Source organism: Natator depressus, chromosome 14, assembly GCF_965152275.1.
Source record: "Natator depressus isolate rNatDep1 chromosome 14, rNatDep2.hap1, whole genome shotgun sequence".
NCBI classification, from domain to species: domain Eukaryota; kingdom Metazoa; phylum Chordata; order Testudines; family Cheloniidae; genus Natator; species Natator depressus.
In genome coordinates this window covers 22,154,014-22,172,001 of record NC_134247.1, presented here as the reverse complement: position 1 = coordinate 22,172,001, position 17,988 = coordinate 22,154,014, and the positions used below count along the sequence as shown (strand labels likewise).

General features: G+C 60.0%; 1 protein-coding gene across 1 annotated transcript in view; it reads left to right on the top strand.

The window, feature by feature from the left end:
* USP43 (ubiquitin specific peptidase 43) overlaps positions 1 to 17,988 on the top strand; it is a 176,290-nt gene that overhangs the window by 154,137 nt on the left and 4,165 nt on the right. Inside the window, exons 9-13 of the mRNA XM_074971087.1 lie at positions 3,811 to 3,914; positions 12,380 to 12,457; positions 13,646 to 13,775; positions 14,391 to 14,739; positions 15,733 to 15,891. Of these exons, the coding sequence (XP_074827188.1) occupies positions 3,811 to 3,914; positions 12,380 to 12,457; positions 13,646 to 13,775; positions 14,391 to 14,739; positions 15,733 to 15,891 (820 nt within the window). The remainder of the gene's footprint in view (positions 1 to 3,810; positions 3,915 to 12,379; positions 12,458 to 13,645; positions 13,776 to 14,390; positions 14,740 to 15,732; positions 15,892 to 17,988) is intronic.

The window sequence follows — 17,988 nt, the reverse complement described above, 5'->3', positions numbered from 1 at the left end:
CAGGTATTCAGAGCAGCAACCGCTAGCATGTGAGCTGACCTCAGCACCGCCATAATCATGCACTGGTTTCACTTGTGTCCTGTTCCCATCTCCCTGGGTGTTCTCTGCTTGCCAGAGTGGCCTCTCCGGACTTACACACAAACTGTGAGCCAGCAAGGACCTTCCACAATGGCTGTAGGCAACTTTGCCTTCTGGAGTTCGTCTATGGGGTTCTTCACGAATCCTGGAGGATGCTCTGCTAACTAACACGGCCCCTCCCCATGCAAAGACGATCCAGTACAGCTTCTGTGAGATATGCCCACCCGCCCGCTGGGGGATGTGATTGCTTTGATCAAGCTAGTGCCGAAAAATAGCAGCATGGGGGGTGGCACGGGCTAGCCACCCACATACATACCTAGGCTCTGGGATGGGATCAGCCTTGGGTGAGTAGTCCAGGCTGCCACAGCCACACGGCTCTTTTTAGTGCACTGGCTCAAGCAGAGCTAGCGTGTGTCTGTCTGCCCACGCTGGGAATGACAGCACTCGGCTGCTGTGTAGACATGCCCCCAGTTCCTGCACGGAAGGCTTTTAGGGCTTGGAATGAGCCGTGGAGCTTCTCTCGGGCTCTTTACGGTTTCTGGGGGACGCATCTGTTATAAAGAACCTTCTCCAGTCTGGTTAACTAAGCAGCATGTGCTGGAAGGATACAGAGCCAGATCCTCCACCCACGGACATCGGCACAGCTCCGCTGGAGTCAATGGGTTAAGGAGGATCTGGCCCATGATGTGTGGAGAATTTGGTCAGGTCAGACCCCTGTGTGCTGGGATAGAGCAGGCAGCATCCCTACAATACAGCCGAGCAGGTGCTTTCAGTGATAAAGGAGCCTTTCCATTTGCTAAAAGCTCCTGGCTGGGTTCTGTGCGGGACCTTGCAAGCTATTAAAAGGTGAGAATTGGATTCTTTCCCTCCCGCTTTGAAGCCAGTGGGGCTGCACTGGCATGGCTGAGAGCAGACTGTGTCTCATACCGTCCGAAGGGTGGCTTTTGACCCGAACGCATTGATCATGCTACGAGGCGCTATTTTTACTGCCACAAATCTGGGCGCGGGGGATGGAATGGTAAGTCTCCCGCCCTGGTTCCCAGAGGGAATGCGGGAGGCAGATAACAGCACACACTGTTCACATTGTATGTGTCAGTGTCCGGTACAAACATTAGCGAATTAACCCTCAGAACTACCTGCTGAAGAGGGTAACTAGTGTCATTCCTGTCTCAGTGATGGGGAAACTGAGGAACCTGGAAACTGTGCCTCATTTTCCTCCTCAATAAAATGGAGAGCGTGAGCCGTGCCTCCCAGAGGGTTGTGAGAGTGAAATCCTTGAGTGTTTGCGAGTGCTTTGAGATCCTGGCAAGGAAGGTACAGTTTGATTGCTCTCTCTTTTCACACCCAGGAACGGCTGTGCTGCCACAGGGAGCTGGGCTGTGTAGCCGGGGCGCGCGCTGTCTCTCTCTAATGCATGTTTAGAGGAATGTGAGATTACAAGCTGAATATTGTCACCCTAATGGATTCGTTTTGTCCCCGCCTCGGCTCTCATTACAGTCCCTGTCAAAAGGATGCGGGGCCAGCCGGCGGCGGGTAATGAAAGCTGGGATGGATTGGCTAATGAAACGCCGAGAGAGCTCGTTCTCATGACAAAACATCATCACCAGGGGAGGGAGATGGCCCCAGATGAATCCGCTCGCGTGACAATGGGGAAACTGTAAGCGGCACAGGGGGAAGGGGTGCAAAATACACCACTGAGCCAGGCCTGCCCCAAGACACCACGAGTGGGGGTGCCGTAGAATCCATCTGGGGGCCCATCTGGCTGAGCACGTGGCTTTGGGCACCTACTCCAGCTCCGCTGTATGTGGGCCCCCGCCGGGTGATGGCTGTCCTAGCTGTATTCCAGTAGCATCCAGAGGTCCCAGCTGAGCCAAGGGCTGTACAGACACACAGCCACAGTCCCTGCCCGGAGGAGCTTCCAGGGGAAACAGATTCAGCCATGCCTGAGATCACAGGACTGGGATCCAAGTCTCCTGGATCCCATCCTAGTGCCTAGCCAACAGTCCCCACTAGCTTATATGCATGCTGGGATGGGAGGAGCCACTTTGTGTTTGGTCCATTTTCCAAGTGGCTTTAGGACTGGTGAGCAGTGCCAGGCTGGCCCAAAGCAGCGAGTGAGGTGGGAGAGACTCTGTGTCTCATTGTCCAGTCCCTAGCTTCATCCACTGCCACCTGGGCATTGCCATTGCTTCGCCTTCTTACCCCACACCAGCTCGAGTTCACTTCCCTAGTCCAGCCCTGCCCGTGGCAAGACTCCCGCTGATTCCAGTGAGCCCAGATTCCAGCTGAGCTGGAGTCACTTGTTAACCTGGCGAGTTTTCCCACGAAGGGGATTTCAGAGCCCGGACTGGGGCTGCAAGGCCAGAGACCGGGGTGAGCGCTGATCATTCCATCTCTGCTCAGCAGAGGCTCAGGGGTTGCTGCGGGTCGGGAGTGAGGAGCATTGGCAGATCTGTCTTGAGAGTGCTAGGGTGGGAGCAGTTCAGAGTGCTGGGGGTTGTCAGTGAGAGGCACTGGCAGAGCTGTGGCGGGGGGCCCACGGCTCCTGTCGGCGGGAGTGCAGGTGAATTTACAGGGGGGCACAGGAGTGAAATCCAGGAGCAGCTGTCTACAGCGGTGTTGAGGTGCGCTGGCCCACGTGGGGAGGGGCCCTGGGCTAACTAGCAGGCGGGGCTGCAGGGCCGCCCGGAGCGATGCTAGTGGAGGGGTGTGAGAAGCTTGCACAGCAGCTGCGTGTATTTACAGCCATTCAGCCCCTGCCCTCCCCACAACAGGAGAGCCGGTGGAGTCCGTGAGTTTGAAATCCTCCAACGATCGTCAGTTGCTTCAGCCAGCTGGATTAGCACAGACGAAGCACACGAATTCCCATGCAGCTGGGCGGTGAGTGCGTGCACTCAGCCCAGAGCCAGTTAGCAGGTCACCGAGTTCAATCCCCCAGCTGCACGGGACTTCCAAAATGCGGCACGAGTGAACCCTGGGGCAGCTGAGGATGAGCAGCCCGGGGACGCCAGGGATTTTTTTTCTGGACATTGATTTTCCGTGATGGGTGAGGGGACGGGGTGTTTGCCTGTGCCAAGGGCAGGCCCTGGGGGTACAATAACAGCTCCATGTTACTACGGAGAGGCAGCCTGGAGGCATCCAATCCCAGTATGCAATGTGCCTTCTCGATCCATGCAGCGGCTTGCAGGAATCAGGCCATTAACCTGGTGCCTCCTGGCCCTGTTTGATCCTGAGTGAGTCCCTGACTCCCCCAGTGTGCTGTGTCAGCCAGAGACACCAGGCTACACTTCCTCTGAAATATGGCATAGCAGTTCGCTGGCAAAGACTGTGCTTCTCCCCAGTGGCAGCCGCATTTCTCCTGTGGTCTGGCAAGTGCTTTGAGAGGGAAGGTGCCGTATAAATAAAGGTAGGTTGGAGAGGCTGGCCAAAGAGGGGCCCCATGGCCCCCGAGACCAACCGGGGTTGTCTCGCAGCTGGTTCTCTGGGCAGGGCATCCTTTTGGGGCATCTCTGCTGGGGCTGCTCTTTCATTAGTGGCACCCCATGCGTCTCCTCTTCACCGCCTGCGAGCCACACATCTCACTGCCTTGTCTGATCCCCTGTCCCCAAGCACCTCCTGTTCCCACTCAGCCCCCTGGCCCTTTGTCAGCCCTGGTGCCAGGTGCTGGCCCCTTGGGATCAGGATCCATCTGCCAACCCAGGGATTCTCACCCTCGGGGCTTCTCTTTTGCAGGGCGTGGGAGACCTGTTCCGGGTGCGGGTTGCCGGGGGCTCCGTAGCATGCAGCTACCTCTCCCCTCAGGACGGCAGGCCACTCTACCACCCCGCTGTCGACAGGTAAGAGACCTCGCCCACCGGGATGGGGCATAGGAGTGGCCGCCTGAGTGGGGATGGGTCTGGAGCCCTCACTGTCTCCTCCCTGCATGAGCCTGGCTGCTGATTCCTGAGCTGGACATTCTCCCAGCCCCAGCAGTGTCCCCTGGTAACATGAGGAGCTGGGTGCGCTCCTCGGTTACCCCCTGCCATGGGGGAAGCCACGGGCCTGCTTTCGTTTCGAGACCCTGGGCTGTGGGGCCAAAGAGGGAGTAGCCAGGGCCAGGCCTAGGGGGCCGAGGGATCATAACCAGGGCCAGGCCTAGGGGGCTGAGGAATACTGGCCTTGGCTAGGCCTAGGTTTCACAGAAAGTGATACATGCAGAATACCCTTTGCTGCTCCCCAACCAGTGCTGGGCTTTCCCCTCCAGCAGGCACCTGCTACCACGTGCCTCCTCACCTGAGGTCTGTGCCGAGCTCCTAGCAGGCATCCGATAAGCACTGTGGGAGTGTCCCTAGCAGGCACTCCGTCGGGTAGATGGCATTTATTTAACAGCTGCGGTTTCTTCTTTCTGAGTGCCTCAGATGTTTCGTTTCCCACCGCGTAATGTCACCAGCTGGCCAGGGCATAGGTGAGAGCACTGCCCTCCTCTGGGTGCAATCAGAACTGCTCAGCTGTGTGTCATAGGCCCCAGACTGCTAGGTGTTCATAAAGATTCTCCTGTAGCTGGACTGCAGGGTCTGTGCTGCGGGAAGCAGCAGGATCCAGTTTCCATTCCTGCTGCCCCTGTAAAGCTCCGAGTGGCCATGACGTGCAGCGTGGTGAGGCCCCTGAAGGCCCCTCTGGGCGTGGATTTGTTATGGTATTCATCTGGAAGCATTTCTTGCTGTCTTTGCTTTGCAGCAAAGCAAATACTGCCTTTGGCTCCTTCCGCAGTCAGTGCTCCGCTGTATTTTACAGCCTGATGCCCTGGAGGCTGCTGGCGTTCTCAGTCTGGGCTCAGGACTTAAGTCCCACACCGTGGCTAGGGCTTGTCCTCAGTGGAAACCCCAGTCCTGCTCCTCGCTGGCCCCACCTGATTGGAGCAGCAGCCGGTCTGGGAGACCCACTGTCAGCCCCCCCAGCAACAGGGCCCCTTTGCCCCATGTGTCTGAGAAGATTCATTGTGGCGGCACCAGCGTGCTCCCATCAGGCCCTTGCCTGCGCTCGCTGCCTGGGAGAGCCAGCCCCATCACCGTGCTGCCTGTCTGTGATGACCGCCCGTGGGGGTCAGCAGTCGCCATCTGATGGGAGCGTGGCGTCATGGGGAGCTGTGGAAGCAAATTGGGGTCTAAAGGCTGATGTAGCAGAGTGGCAGTGCGCATTAGGAGTTACATACCCGAGCAGGGGTCAGGAGAGTTGTGGCCTTTTCCTGGGTCGGCCACTGTCTCCCCGTGTGACTGCGAGCTAGTTACTTCAGCTTGCTGCCTCAGTTTCCCATTCCGGATGGGGGTTAATAATGCTGCCCCATATTTGCAAAGCACTTTTAGATCTACAGGCAAAAAACGCCATGTAAGTGATCAGCACTATCACTTGTAAGCTGTCCCCATTCTGTGCTCAGGTAGGGCGCTGGTCAGTTTCATGCTGTTTCTAGTCAGTTTCCCTTCCCAGTTTCCATGCCCTAGCCTCCTGGGGCTGCTGGGGCTGGATCCCTGACGCGGCCGGGCCAGGCTCCAAACTCTGCTCCTTGGAACGTTGTGCTAACAATAACATCAATGCCCCCGCCCTGCTCATGTCCAGCCTGGTTCCCCGGCGCTCGGCATCCGCCCCTGGGCTTGGACGGCCAGCGGAGCTCAGTTCCCACGTAGGCACCTAAATAAGTGGCCAGGGTTTGGGAGCACTCTGCACACTGCATGTTGAGCTCTTTTGAGGACGTGGCCATAAGTGTCACCAGCGGAGCTGCTGGGTGCTGAACATGCCTGGAAACCTGGCCGGTCGCTTCCCCTGTCCCCTTTAGCAGGCTAGTGGTTGGCAGCGTCCCTTTAGCAGGCGGGGAAAAGGCAACGTGAATTCTGTGACAGCGGGGAGCCCTAGCACCCAGCACTGGGCAGCTCCCCCACAGCCCCCAGGACATTTTGGGAGCTGGTTTCTCCTATCTGCTTAGCTCTGCGCAAAATGTGGGGATGGAGGTAACTGGCCTCAGCTCCTCATCCTGAAATCAGCGCCCACTGGGAAGTGCCTGCATAAGGTTGCTGCCTGAAGCAGGCACTGAATCAGCTGGCTGGCTGTTATTGATGGTCCCTGCTAAACTGCAGTGGGTTCTTGTCCTCTCTGCAGGCACGAATTAAGCAGGGAGAAATTGCTGCTGTGTCCCGTACCTGCCTCACTCTGCCTATAAATACACTGTGACGGGCATCAGCATCCTGGGGAGGAGAGGTCAGGCAGACCGCTGAAGCGATGCTGCCCCGAGTTTCAGCACCATTCCTCCACTCCAGCACAGCTCTTTATTTCTTCTATGACTTGCTTGTTCCAGATGAACTTTTATACTTGGCTTGGCAGCTGGGATGGCCAGCCAGGATTTGTGGTCCCAGTGGGGATCCCTCTGCAGCTACTGCAGCACACACAACACGGCACCAGCACTGACAGACAAGCTCTTCGCTGGCTAGCGTAGGGAGGGTGGCAACTATGATCCACTGGGGCACAGGAATTAATGCTGCCACTGGGTCACTTGGTGTCATTGGACAGTGTACAATGGTTCTGTCACACTCGTGCCTTTGCACCACTGCATTCTCAATGGATCCTGTTGCACTAGTGTATGTGCACCACTATATTCAGGAATGTTCCTGTCACACTAGTGCCTTTGCACCACTGTATTCAGGAGTAATCCTGTCGCACTAGTGCCATTGCACTGCTGTATTCTCAATGGACCTTGTCACACTAGTGCCTTTGCACTGCTGCATTCTTGAGTGATCCTGTCACACTAGTGCCTTTGCACCACTGTATCTTGAGTGATCCTGTCGCACTAGTGCCTTTGCACCACTGTATCTTGAGTGATCCTGTCGCACTAGCGCCCTCATGCAGGGTGTTTGGAGCTCCTCTAGCACCTCCCCCTGCAGCCCACGGAACATTTGGAAATGGGCCCGTGGATTATGAATGCCTCCCTCCTCCTGACTCAGGTTCTGTCCCCGATACAGTTCAGCTGGAGTCTCTTCGGAAGAGGGTGCAGGTTTGGTGCTGGCAGCGTGTGCTGGTCGCGTGCAAGCTGGCTTGGGGACTGTAATCACAGTCGCTAGCAGCCCGGCTGGGGGTTGCTGTCTGGCTGCAGGGGTGGTGGAGCCGCACTCCAGCCGAACGGGAGAAGGGATCAGAGGGGGGCGTGGCGGATGAGTCTTTCGGTGGGAAATCCAAACGAGGCAAATCTCAGTTCTCTGGCTAAGCCCCAGGGAGTGCAGTGCAGCAGTGTAGTGAGGCGCCAAGGGCCCCCTCCTGACCTTGCCGAGTGCCCAGTGCACCCGAGCTGGGTCTGGCAATGCACACTGGCCTCCAGCAGCAGGACAAGCAGGCAGGGTTGTGTGTATCAATGGAGATCAGGCCCCATGTGCTAGGAGCTGCACACGAAACCTACAGAGAGACGGTCCCTGCCCCACAGTCTAAACCAGCAGGGTAGACCCGGGAAGGACCATTATCCCCATAGTACGGCTGCAGAAAGGGGCTCCAGAGAGCTGACATGACTTGCCCCAGTTGAGACGGGGCAGGAATTGGATCCTGTTCTCCTGAGGCCCAGCCCAGAGCCTCAGCCACGAGACCTGCCTTCCCCTCTGGACAAGATGCTCGCTTACCCCCACTACTCAGGTGGTTTCTTCCCCGGCTCCCTGTGGCCAGTTTCAGCCATCCAACCCATAGCTGCTCTCGCCTTGCAGGGCCGCATGCGGCAGCTATCCACCCTAGGCACTGCCGGGACACTGAGGCAAGCGGCTATTTTGCACTTGGGACGAGCCATGCTTCCTTGTCTGGCAGCCCTGTCTAGCTCTCCATGTCTAATGTGCCCATTGCCATGGCATCTGTGCCTCGTCAGTGTCAGGCCAGGCTTCCCTCTGCGTGCTGTGCCTCAGTGGCCCCACCCAAGGAGACGGGCATTGTGCAGCCTTGTCCCCATGGTGGAACCAGGCTGAGAACGGGCAGGACTCATGTGTGCTAGGGAGAGGCATGCGCGCTCCGGGATGTGGGGAGCTCCGGGATGTGGGGAGACGGGACTCATGCAGCAGGGCCCTGTCTTGGGGGTGCTCGGGTCTGGGTAGCTGTTCCTAAGGGATTTCAGAGATCAGCCCACCCACGCCCTGTGTCATGCTCAGTGGCAGAGCCAGGGTGTGCAGCCCAGGGCTGATGGGTGGGGGGCTGGAGATCACCCAGCAGCAGCAGCTCCTGTCCCGTGGGGCTGGGGCCTGCTCCGGGCGCTATGACACTGCTCATGGGGTCATGGCACCGCTCAGGTTTGGCCTGGCTCCCCCCATCATGACAGAGGGCGGACGGGCCACATTTGAGTGAGTGTTGTTCTGACCTAGCGCACAGGGTCCCAGCACCACGCACCCCACATGCCGTATCCCAACTCCCGGAGCAGGGAGCCAGGCTCAGCCCCGTGGGACAGGAGCCACCCCTGGCAGCCTCGCTGTCTGGCCCCGGGTGAACATTCACGTCGTGTGCCTCCTGTTGTCAGCTGCGTATTATGCTCAGTAAGGTGCCAAGCGCGGACTAACAGCACCGGGGGCCCTGCCCTCTCCTGGTCCTGCAGCTGGCTCAGGACCGCTGAAGCGGCTGGCAGGTGTGAGGGGTGTCACTGTCGCTTGCGAGGGCTGGGCGAGCTGAGGGGAGTGGATTTCAGAGGCTCCGCTCCCCTTTTCCGTGTCGAACACCCTGCATGCAAACTCCATCGGTCTCCTCCAGGTGCGGCCACAGGGCATGCAGGGGACCAGCCCGGCTGCATGGGGCTAGTGCTCGGGCACCTGCTCAGTCTGCTCCTGACAACAGGATGTGGGAGCAAACCTCCGTCACCCGCAGAGGACCCGCTCGCCCTGCCGGCTCCCTCTTGGATGATGGAGCAAGCCGCTTGTCTGGGAGGAGTCTGCCACCTGCTGACCTTTCTGGGGATTACACTGCAGCCTCTAATTCCCTGCCAGGGCTGCATTGTGATTTGGGGGCCATAAGTGGGGTGGCTCCACAGCTCTGCTCCCTGCCTCCTCTCTGCCCCATCACAGCAGCTTGGAGCCTGTCCTGAGGATGGGGCACAGTCCTTTAGCTCGCTGAGCACTGACATAGGCACGGACCAGGGCTCCCACGCAGGCCCCCGCACCCCGTTTGCTCCAGGCATTCTCGTCTGCTCAGCGACAGCAGCAGGTCACACAGCCGTGCCGGACCGGGGCCCAGCGGAGAAGACAGGATGGCCGCCTGCTGACCCCGGCTCCCGTGCCCTGCGGAAGTCGTCTCCTCAGTGCGTCACTGCCTGCCTGGCCTTCGCGGAGACCCCCCCGGCTTCTCCCAGTAGAAGGAATCCGGCTGCATATTTATAAACTACCCCCCTTGCTGATTTGTCCCATCTGAGCCAGAGGGATAATAATAATTATTCATTATTATTGGTACCATGGGTGTGCCTAGGAGCCCCCGTCCCGGATCAGGACTCTGTCGCTCCAGGTGCTGCACAAAGGCACCACAAAAAGCCTGTCCCCACCCCAGTGCAAGGAAGCTCTGCCTCTCGCTGCCCGACAGCTCTGTGGATCTCTCCCGAGAGCCCGTCTCTTCTCCCTCTTCATGTGTCTTTCCCTGGCACTTCGTCTGAACGCATCCATCTTCCGTGACTCTTCTTCACATTAATGTACACTGATGCAGTGCCAGTAACTTACAAACATGGTCCCTGCCTCCAAGCCCTGGCAGTCTGACAGCAATCCTCGAGGAGAGAGGGTTTGAGCATTGGCTGCCCTGGTGGCCAACGCAGGATGGGTGTGGGGATGGATTGATGGATATAGGCAGAAGGGAGGAGGGTTTGATTCACGCAGGAGCTGGGGGCAGCATTGCAGGCAAGGAGAGCAGTGAGAGAGCAGGCACAAAGCCAAGCCAACACACAAAGTGCGGGGAGAGGACAGGGCCCCGTGGTGTGTTGAGGACTCTGTTGGAATTGCATGCTATCACTTTAAGAGCTGGGTGGAGAGGAAGTTCCTGATCCTGCTTGCAGGCTAGGGGGCTCTGCAGGGAAATCAGCCGTCCAAGTCAGTCTGAGAGGAGCCAGCCTAGAACAAGGTGGGTGAATGGAGCCTCACTGCCTTCGGGAGCAGCCTGCTTTGTCTCTCTCTGGTTTTGGTCACTGGGTGTTATTGGTCTGGATTCTAAGAAATACAGTCGCTTTACAGGGCAACCTTCCAGCAGGGGCATTTGCAGGTTTTATCTAACATCTCTGTGCATGCTGGAACACCACAGGCAAGGCGTAGGGAGTGGGAGGAGCCCAGGGGCCATGCAAGTGGTGACGTCGGGCTAGGCGATGCCCAGCATGCAGTTCCCGTGCAGCACCGTGGTGGTCCTGCAGTGCTACACTGGCTTGTGTGACAGAGCTGTCTGAAGCGATGTGGGGTGGGGGCCAGTGAGAGAGGGACTCAGGAGACCTGGGTTCGAGTCCCAGCTCCGATCTATTGGGTGACCTTGGCCATAAACTTGGAAGGATTAGATTGTTATCAGTAAATGTTGGTAACAGTTGTGTTCGCTGGACACACACAAATTGACAAATAAAGGATTGAATTGTACAGATGGGCAGAGAAAGAAAACACTACTGGAGAACGTATTCGCGTTCGATCTAGGAAGTTTCCTTTGTATACCTTGACAGGTGACGTGCAAAGTGCCAAGGGGTTTTTACTGACCCCCGAGGTCAGGGTGTTGCTGGGACAGCTCCTTAAAGAGGCAGCACCTTGGAGATGATCATCTGTCTCTGAGCAGGCTGGGAGCCTGGCATCTGTGGCTGGGAACCCGCCCCTCAGCTTCCCAGAGATGGTGCCGACAGAGCAGATGTCTGGGCGGTTGGCGGTGTGCGGAGTCCCTTTGCTGTGGCAGTCTCCAGTCTGCCATGGGGTGGGGAGAGGGTGACCAGGTGTCTGGTTTTCGACTGGAACACCCAGTCGAAAAGGGACCCTGGCGGCTCAGGTCAGCACCGCCGACTGGGCCGTTAGAAGTCTAGTCAGTGGTGCTAAGGCAGGCTAGTCCCTAACTGTCCTGGCACCGCACTGTGCCCCAGCAGGTCCGGCTCCTAGGCGGGGGTGGGCACGGGGCTCTGCACGCTGCCCCCACCCCGAGCACCGTCTCTGCACTCCCATTGGTCAGTTCCCGGCCAATGGGAGATGGGGGGGGCGGTGCCTGTGGGCGAGAGCGGCGGTGGAGCCTTCTGGCCCCCCTGCCTAGGGCCCAGACCTGCTGGCTGCTTCTGGTGCACGCGCAGCGCAGTGCCAGGACAGGGAGGCAGCCTGCCTTAGCCCCGCTGCGCCGCTAACCAGGAGCCGCTCGAGCCCAGCCCCAGCCCTGACCCCTCCTAACCCAGAGCCCCCGCCTGCACCCCAAACCCCTCATCCCTGGCCCCAGCCCAGAGCCCGCACCCCCCTGAACCCCAACCCCCTGCCCCACCCCAGAGCCCCCTCCCATACCCTGAACCCCTCATCCTCAGCCCCAGCCGAGAGCCCTCACCCCCTTCTGCAGTCCAACCCCCTGCCTCAACCCACAGCCCTCTTCCGCACTCCGAATCCCTCAGCCTCACCTCCCCAGCCTGGAGCCCCCTCCTGCACCCCAAACCCCTCATCCCCAGCCCCACCCCAGAGCCCGCATCCTCAGCCAGAGCCCTCACCCCCTCCCCCTCCTGCAGCCCAACCCCCTGCCCCAGCCCACAGAAAGTGAGTGACGGTGGGGGAGAGCAAGGCACTGACGGAGGGGGAATGTAGTGAGCGGGGACAGGGGCTTGGGAGCAGGCTGGGCTCGGCTGTTCGGTTTTGTGTGACTAGAAAGTTGGCAACCCTAGGTGGGGACGGGACTTCGGGGAAGTCACAGGCTGCTGCCAACAAGCCATGGCGCTGGTCAGGGCAAGGGGGCTGACTGGGAAGGGAAGGGCGGCTCTGTGCCCTGCTCCGTGCCCTACGGAGCTGCCTGCAGGTTCTCACATGATGACTGCAGGGCCTGGGGGAGGAACAGAGGACCTGCTGCCAGACAGCACCTGTAGCTGCCTGAGCCCTGCCGGCCTGGGCCGCTTTCCTGCCTCATGCCCCACCAGCGTGGGGAAGACGGTGGGTATGGGGTGGTGCCCTGGCCTTCCCCTCCGGCACCCAAGGGGCTCTGGGAAGTCTCTGCTCTCTCGTGAAGGATCAGCCCTTACTAGCGGGGTCAATACGGCGACCCTCAGGCTTCTCTTTGGGCCTGGGCTGGCAGCTGCGACCTGTACTGTGCCCCGGGGCAAGGCCCCTCCCGCTAACCCCTGGTCTTGTCCCGGCAGAGCGCTGCAGTTCGGCGGCCCGGGCAGCCCCCACCATGTGAAGCTGGTGGTGGAGTGGGACCCGAACACCAAAGAACGGTGAGTCCACAGGGCCGCGGAGAGTAGCCGGGGCACAGCCTGTGACCCAGAGGCAGCCTGTCTGTCTCGGTGCCGCGGGCTGGGGTCAGAGACTCAGGGTCAACACAGCTGGAAGAAAACCTCTCGGTTCCCCTTACGTTTCTCATCAATGTTTGGCCCGTAGCCACCTGGTGGCCTCAGGCCGAGGACCTGGCCGAGGACCTGGTCTCTGTATTTCACCCAACAGAATCAGAACCAGCTCACTGGGCTCTTCGGTGTCTTATTCATTAATGGTCCAAGCCTTGACGGCCTCAGAATACCCCCCATGGAAGGAAAGAGTAAAGTCTGAGTGGGACCGTCCCCATCGTCCTGCTGGGAATTCTCCCCGAGTGAGGACATCAGGATCTGGCCTGCTAAGAATCGCTTGCCCGTGTCTCCCCCATCAGACAGCAGGGTTAGCGGAGAGCGGTTTGCACAGGACAGTGAGGGTCAATGCACTCTGCGTTTAACAACAGCAGAGCACCTTCAATGGAGCGATGCTGGATTTGCACTGAAGAGCGTGGAATAGCTGGCTCTAGGAACTGGGATGGCACTTCATCCTGATAGACGGTTGAGTGCCCAACAGCACCCGTGACACCAGTGGGGTTGCCGGTGCTCAGCATGTGTGAAGATCCAGCCACTTGGTTAGGTGCCGAAATACAGAGTTTGAGCCAAGGTTTTCAAGCACGGGGAGTGATTTTGGGGGGCCCAACTTGAGACACCTCAAAGGGGGCTGAGTTTCAGGGTGGCATCAAGGTAGTGTCTGATAATCAGGCCCCTTTAAGGCATCTCAGGTTGGGGCCCACAAATCACTGGCACTTGTGAATATCTTGGCCTGGGTGCCTGACTTCAAGCCCCGATACTGGACAGCACTGGCCACTAGGGAGAGAACTGCTTTGCCTTTACTAGAAGCCCACCTCTGTCAGACAACCAACATGCCAATCCCTTAAGTGGTCACTTAGAATGGATCTTACTATAACTCAACCTGTGGAACTCACTGCCTGAGGATAGGGAGGCAAATACCACAGGCTGGCTTGGGAAAGAGCAGGACAGTTGCTGTCTGCTGTCATGCTGAGTCAAGGTGATTGGAGCCCCTGCCCATGGATGGTACTGCCCAGATGCCATCATGTGGGTACTGCCTCTCTCCAACCTCCTCTCCTGCCTTTGCAGCCTGTTTGGCAGCATCCAGGAGGAGGTGGTGCAGGACACCGAGAGCGTCCGGCTGCAGCAGCAGGCCCATCAGCAGCAGCACAGCTGCACTCTGGATGAGTGCTTCCAGCTCTACACCAAGGAGGAGCAGGTACATGCCATGCGGGGCGGGGTCTGGTCCTGTACCCTGGGCCTTTGTGCTGGGGCATCTGGGGCACTGGAGCTGGCGGGGTAGGGACGGGTGCTGGGCTGACAGCAGAGCACCCCAGGGTACAGCCCTGGATGTTCTCAGTGGGTGGCACATGGGGCCCATTGATTGGCTTTAGCCCTGACCTGCCCAGCCCTGCCTCGGTGCTTTGGCCCCACGCCTGGCTCCCAGCTCGCCCTGACTCCAGGGGGCCAAGCCAAGGGGCCAGGGGGAGGGGGGGAGTGACAGACAGGCAGAACCCACATGGCAGGGGTCCAGCTGCCCAGCTGGGGCTGACAGGAGAACAGGAACAAAGGGAAGGGAGAGCCCGACGCCCTGCGAGGGGAACCCCAGCTTTCCTCTCTGAGCCCAAGCCAGGGCAGGCAGGCACTGGGGACTGTGCTTCCCCCCTGCCCAGACCCAGGTCACAGGCCCCACTGGGCAAATCCTGCTGGAGGGATGGCGCAGCAGCACCAGGTGCCCAGTGTCCTCCCCCTGGGCACAGGGGCATGGCCAGGCCACTTGCTGGGGCCACACTAACCCTAGCCTTGCCTGGGGCATGGTGTCTTGTGTCCCCAGCTGGCCCCCGATGACGCCTGGAGGTGCCCCCACTGCCAGGTTCTGCAGCAGGGCGTGGTGAAGCTGAGTCTGTGGACGCTGCCCGACATCCTCATCATCCACCTGAAGAGGTTCCGCCAGGTGGGCGAGCGCAGGACCAAGCTCTCCACCCTCATCCACTTCCCCCTCCGCAGCCTCAACATGGCCCCCCACGTGGCCAAGAGGAGCCAGACCGGGACGCAGGCTCTGGGCCCATGGGCGACATGGAAGCAGCTGCCGCACCTCCATGAGAGCTCCCAACTCGACTCCCTCTATGACCTGTACGCCGTCTGCAATCACCATGGCAGCATGCAGGGCGGGCACTACACTGGTGAGTGCACCAGGGCACCGTGCAGGGTGTGCACTACACTGGTGAGTGCACCAGGGCACCGTGCAGGGTGGGCACGTCACTGGTGAGTGCACTAGGGTGCTGTGCAGGACGGGCATTACACCGGTGAGTGCACCAGGGCACCATGCAGGGTGGGCACTACACCGGTGAGTGCACTAGGGTGCTGTGCAGGGCGGGCACTACACCGGTGAGTGCACCAGGGCGCCATGCAGGGCGAGCACTACACCGGTGAGTGCACCAGGGCACCATGCAGGGCAGGCACTACACCAGTGAGTGCACCAGGGCGCCATGCAGGGCGGGCACTACACTGGTGAGTGCACCAGGGCACCTTGCAGGGTGGGCACGTCGCTGGTGAGTGCACTAGGGTGCTGTGCAGGACGGGTACTACACCGGCGAGTGCACCAGGACACTGTGTGGGGCAGGCACTACATGGGTAAGTGCACCAGGGCGTCGTGCGGGACGGACACTACACGGGTGAGTGCACCAGGACACTGTGCAGGGCAGGGACTATATGGGTGAGTGCACCAGGGCATCGTGCGGGACGGACACTACACGGGTGAGTTGGTACTAACCCCGAGTCGGAACTAACCAATGCCACAGTCTGGTGCTAGGGGGCGCTGTGCAGCTGGAGGCACCTGGTTTGAGCCGGGGAAGGACACTGGAAGTCCAGACGGGCCGCGGTGATCGAACCTCTGGGGCGACACTACCTGTGGAGGGCCTTGGAGCAGCTGGGCTGGCCCAGCCCTCGCTGGCGAATTGCCTTCTGCCTGCCTGCCTCTCGCTGTGCTTTCAGTCCCAGGCCGGGCAGGTGGGCAGACTCCAGCCAGACGGGCCCCGCTGGTGATGCAGGCTGTTGGGATTCCACCCCGGCGGGGCTGGACTGAACCCCAAGCCCGGCGCCCCCGGGGCCCCGTCTCCGCCCCTCGTGGGGTTCATGGGCTCCCGTCCTCAGCACAGCTGTGCTCTCTGCCCCAGCCTACTGCAGGAATGCCCTGGACGGCCGCTGGTACAGCTATGATGACAGCACCGTGGAGCCGGTCCTGGAGGACGAGGTCAGCACCCGGGGCGCCTACATCCTCTTCTACCAGCGAATGAACGTCATCCCCAGCTGGTCGGCCAGCAGCTCCATGCAAGGTGGGCCTGCGCCCCTGCCTTCCGCGCTCATCCACAGGGAAGTGCTGCTGAGGGGAACCCGGGCCTGGCTTGTGGGCTCCCAGAGCCACTCAGGGCCGGCTCCAGGCAAAAGACAGACCCCTGGGTGAGGGCAGGTGCCGCGCCCTGGCTCCCGGGGAGGAACGTCCTCAGCAGAGTTGTTCCAGGGGCTGCTTCGGTGCGAGTGCTGGGGGGGCAGAGCCTGGCTCCTCGCTAGCCCATCCGCCCCCGGGAGGGGTGCCTGCCCTGCCGGCCGGGGGCGACTGTGCGCTGGGAGCCGTCTGCGATGGCTTTCCTCGAGCTAGCATAGGTAACAAGAGCGGCAGAGACCCGGGACCGTGCCCGCTGATCACGAACTGCTGCTCGTGCCCAGGTGGCTGCACTGCCGTTGTTACCCGTGTCAGCGAGGTGAAAGCTGGTGCGGCTGTGGCTACACATGCTGCATCAAACCCTCCTGCTCCGTGTAGACGTCCCCAGGGGGCGGGGCGGGGTGTGTGGAAATCACAGCCCTGGCACCAGCAGGCCAACCCACCCCCCGCATTCGGCCTAGGGCTGTCTGTGACAAGTACGGTGCTGAGTCTCATCCATAGACTGCCCCGTCAGAGGGGTCCCTGGGGCCCGTCCCCGCTGGGCTCCGCGGGGCCAGCACCGTGACACCGTCCTGGCTTTAACACGATTAGCCGGCAGCTGAATTCTGCTGAGCCGCTCCAGTGTGGAGTAGCCGGGAGAGAGAAAGCACAACTCACCCGGGCTGTTCGCTGAACGCTCTGGCTCTTTCGCACGCACACGCTCAATCGCAAAGCACAAGGGCACACACATTGGCACAATCACAAAGCACGTGGACACATCTACACACACAGTCACAAAGCACATGCGCACACATCTACACACACACACAAAATCACACACACGCACACAGTGACAAAGCACAATCACACCCCCACCCACCTCCGTGCCTGCAAAGGTGCAGAGTACGCACACTGACACGGGCACATGCATGCTCACACACACAAACTTAAAGCGCACACACAGTCTCTCTCTCTCTCACACACACCCACACACACACCCCCTCCTGAGAGACGTGCGCTCTGGTTTGACAGAGGCTGTATTTGCTCTGGGATCCTTGCCAATTACTAATCTGTTGTGGCATGTTAATTGCGCGCTCCTATTTGTGCTGCCACCCTGTGGCTGCTGCTTGTAACTGCACCCCATGGCACATATCCATTTTATGTATTATTACCAGCAGTCACTGAGCTTAGGTGCTTTGGTTTTGGGGTGCCCGAGAGGAGACCCCGAGGGCCTGATTTGCCGAGGCACTGAGAATCCACAGCTCCGCGGGCCTCATTCAGAGCTGCAGGGGAAATGACGCCCTCCGTGCCTCAGGCTGGGCTTCCAACTCTCCAGCCCATTTTGGAGACGTCGGCTGGGATGAGAGCTAGCTCCTGGCTGCCTGCCTCCCGGGAGTGGGTACGGCCACCGGCGCCAAGGAACGAGGCCGGAACGGACAGGCTGGCTGCCCACAAGAGCCTGGTGGGACTTGCTGCTTGGAGCATGGGTCAGGGCCGTGCTGCCCAGGCCCTGGTCAGGGTCCCACTGGCCTCTGGGGCAGGGATGGGACCAACCCCCCCTGACTCTGGCTGGGCCAGCACAGTTATACAATGGCTATTGTGCGCCCTCTACTGCAACTTGCTCCAAAATGCAACTAAACAGCCCCGTTGACACCGGGCTACCTAACCTGTGGCCTGGGCCTGTCCAGTGGCACCTCTCCATGCAGATCTCTCCTTCCCCAGCATCAGCATTCCCCCGCCAGATGGCTCCCTGGGGATCCCTGCATGAGGGGTGCATGGTGGGGGGGGGGCCCACTCTGCACTCCCAGAGGTGACCAGGGAGGAAAGGTCTTGCAGCTGTTCACTAGCCAGGGAGGCCCCAGGGAGCTGTAGGCTGTAGCTGTGGACAGCTCCATCCCAGTGATTGCTCATTGCCAGGGCAGGGGGACAGGGGCTGGAGCTGGCTGCTTTGTGTGTTTTGGTGCCACCCCCAGTGCCCCATTGGGTCTGTGCCCTGGTAACACAGCTCCCG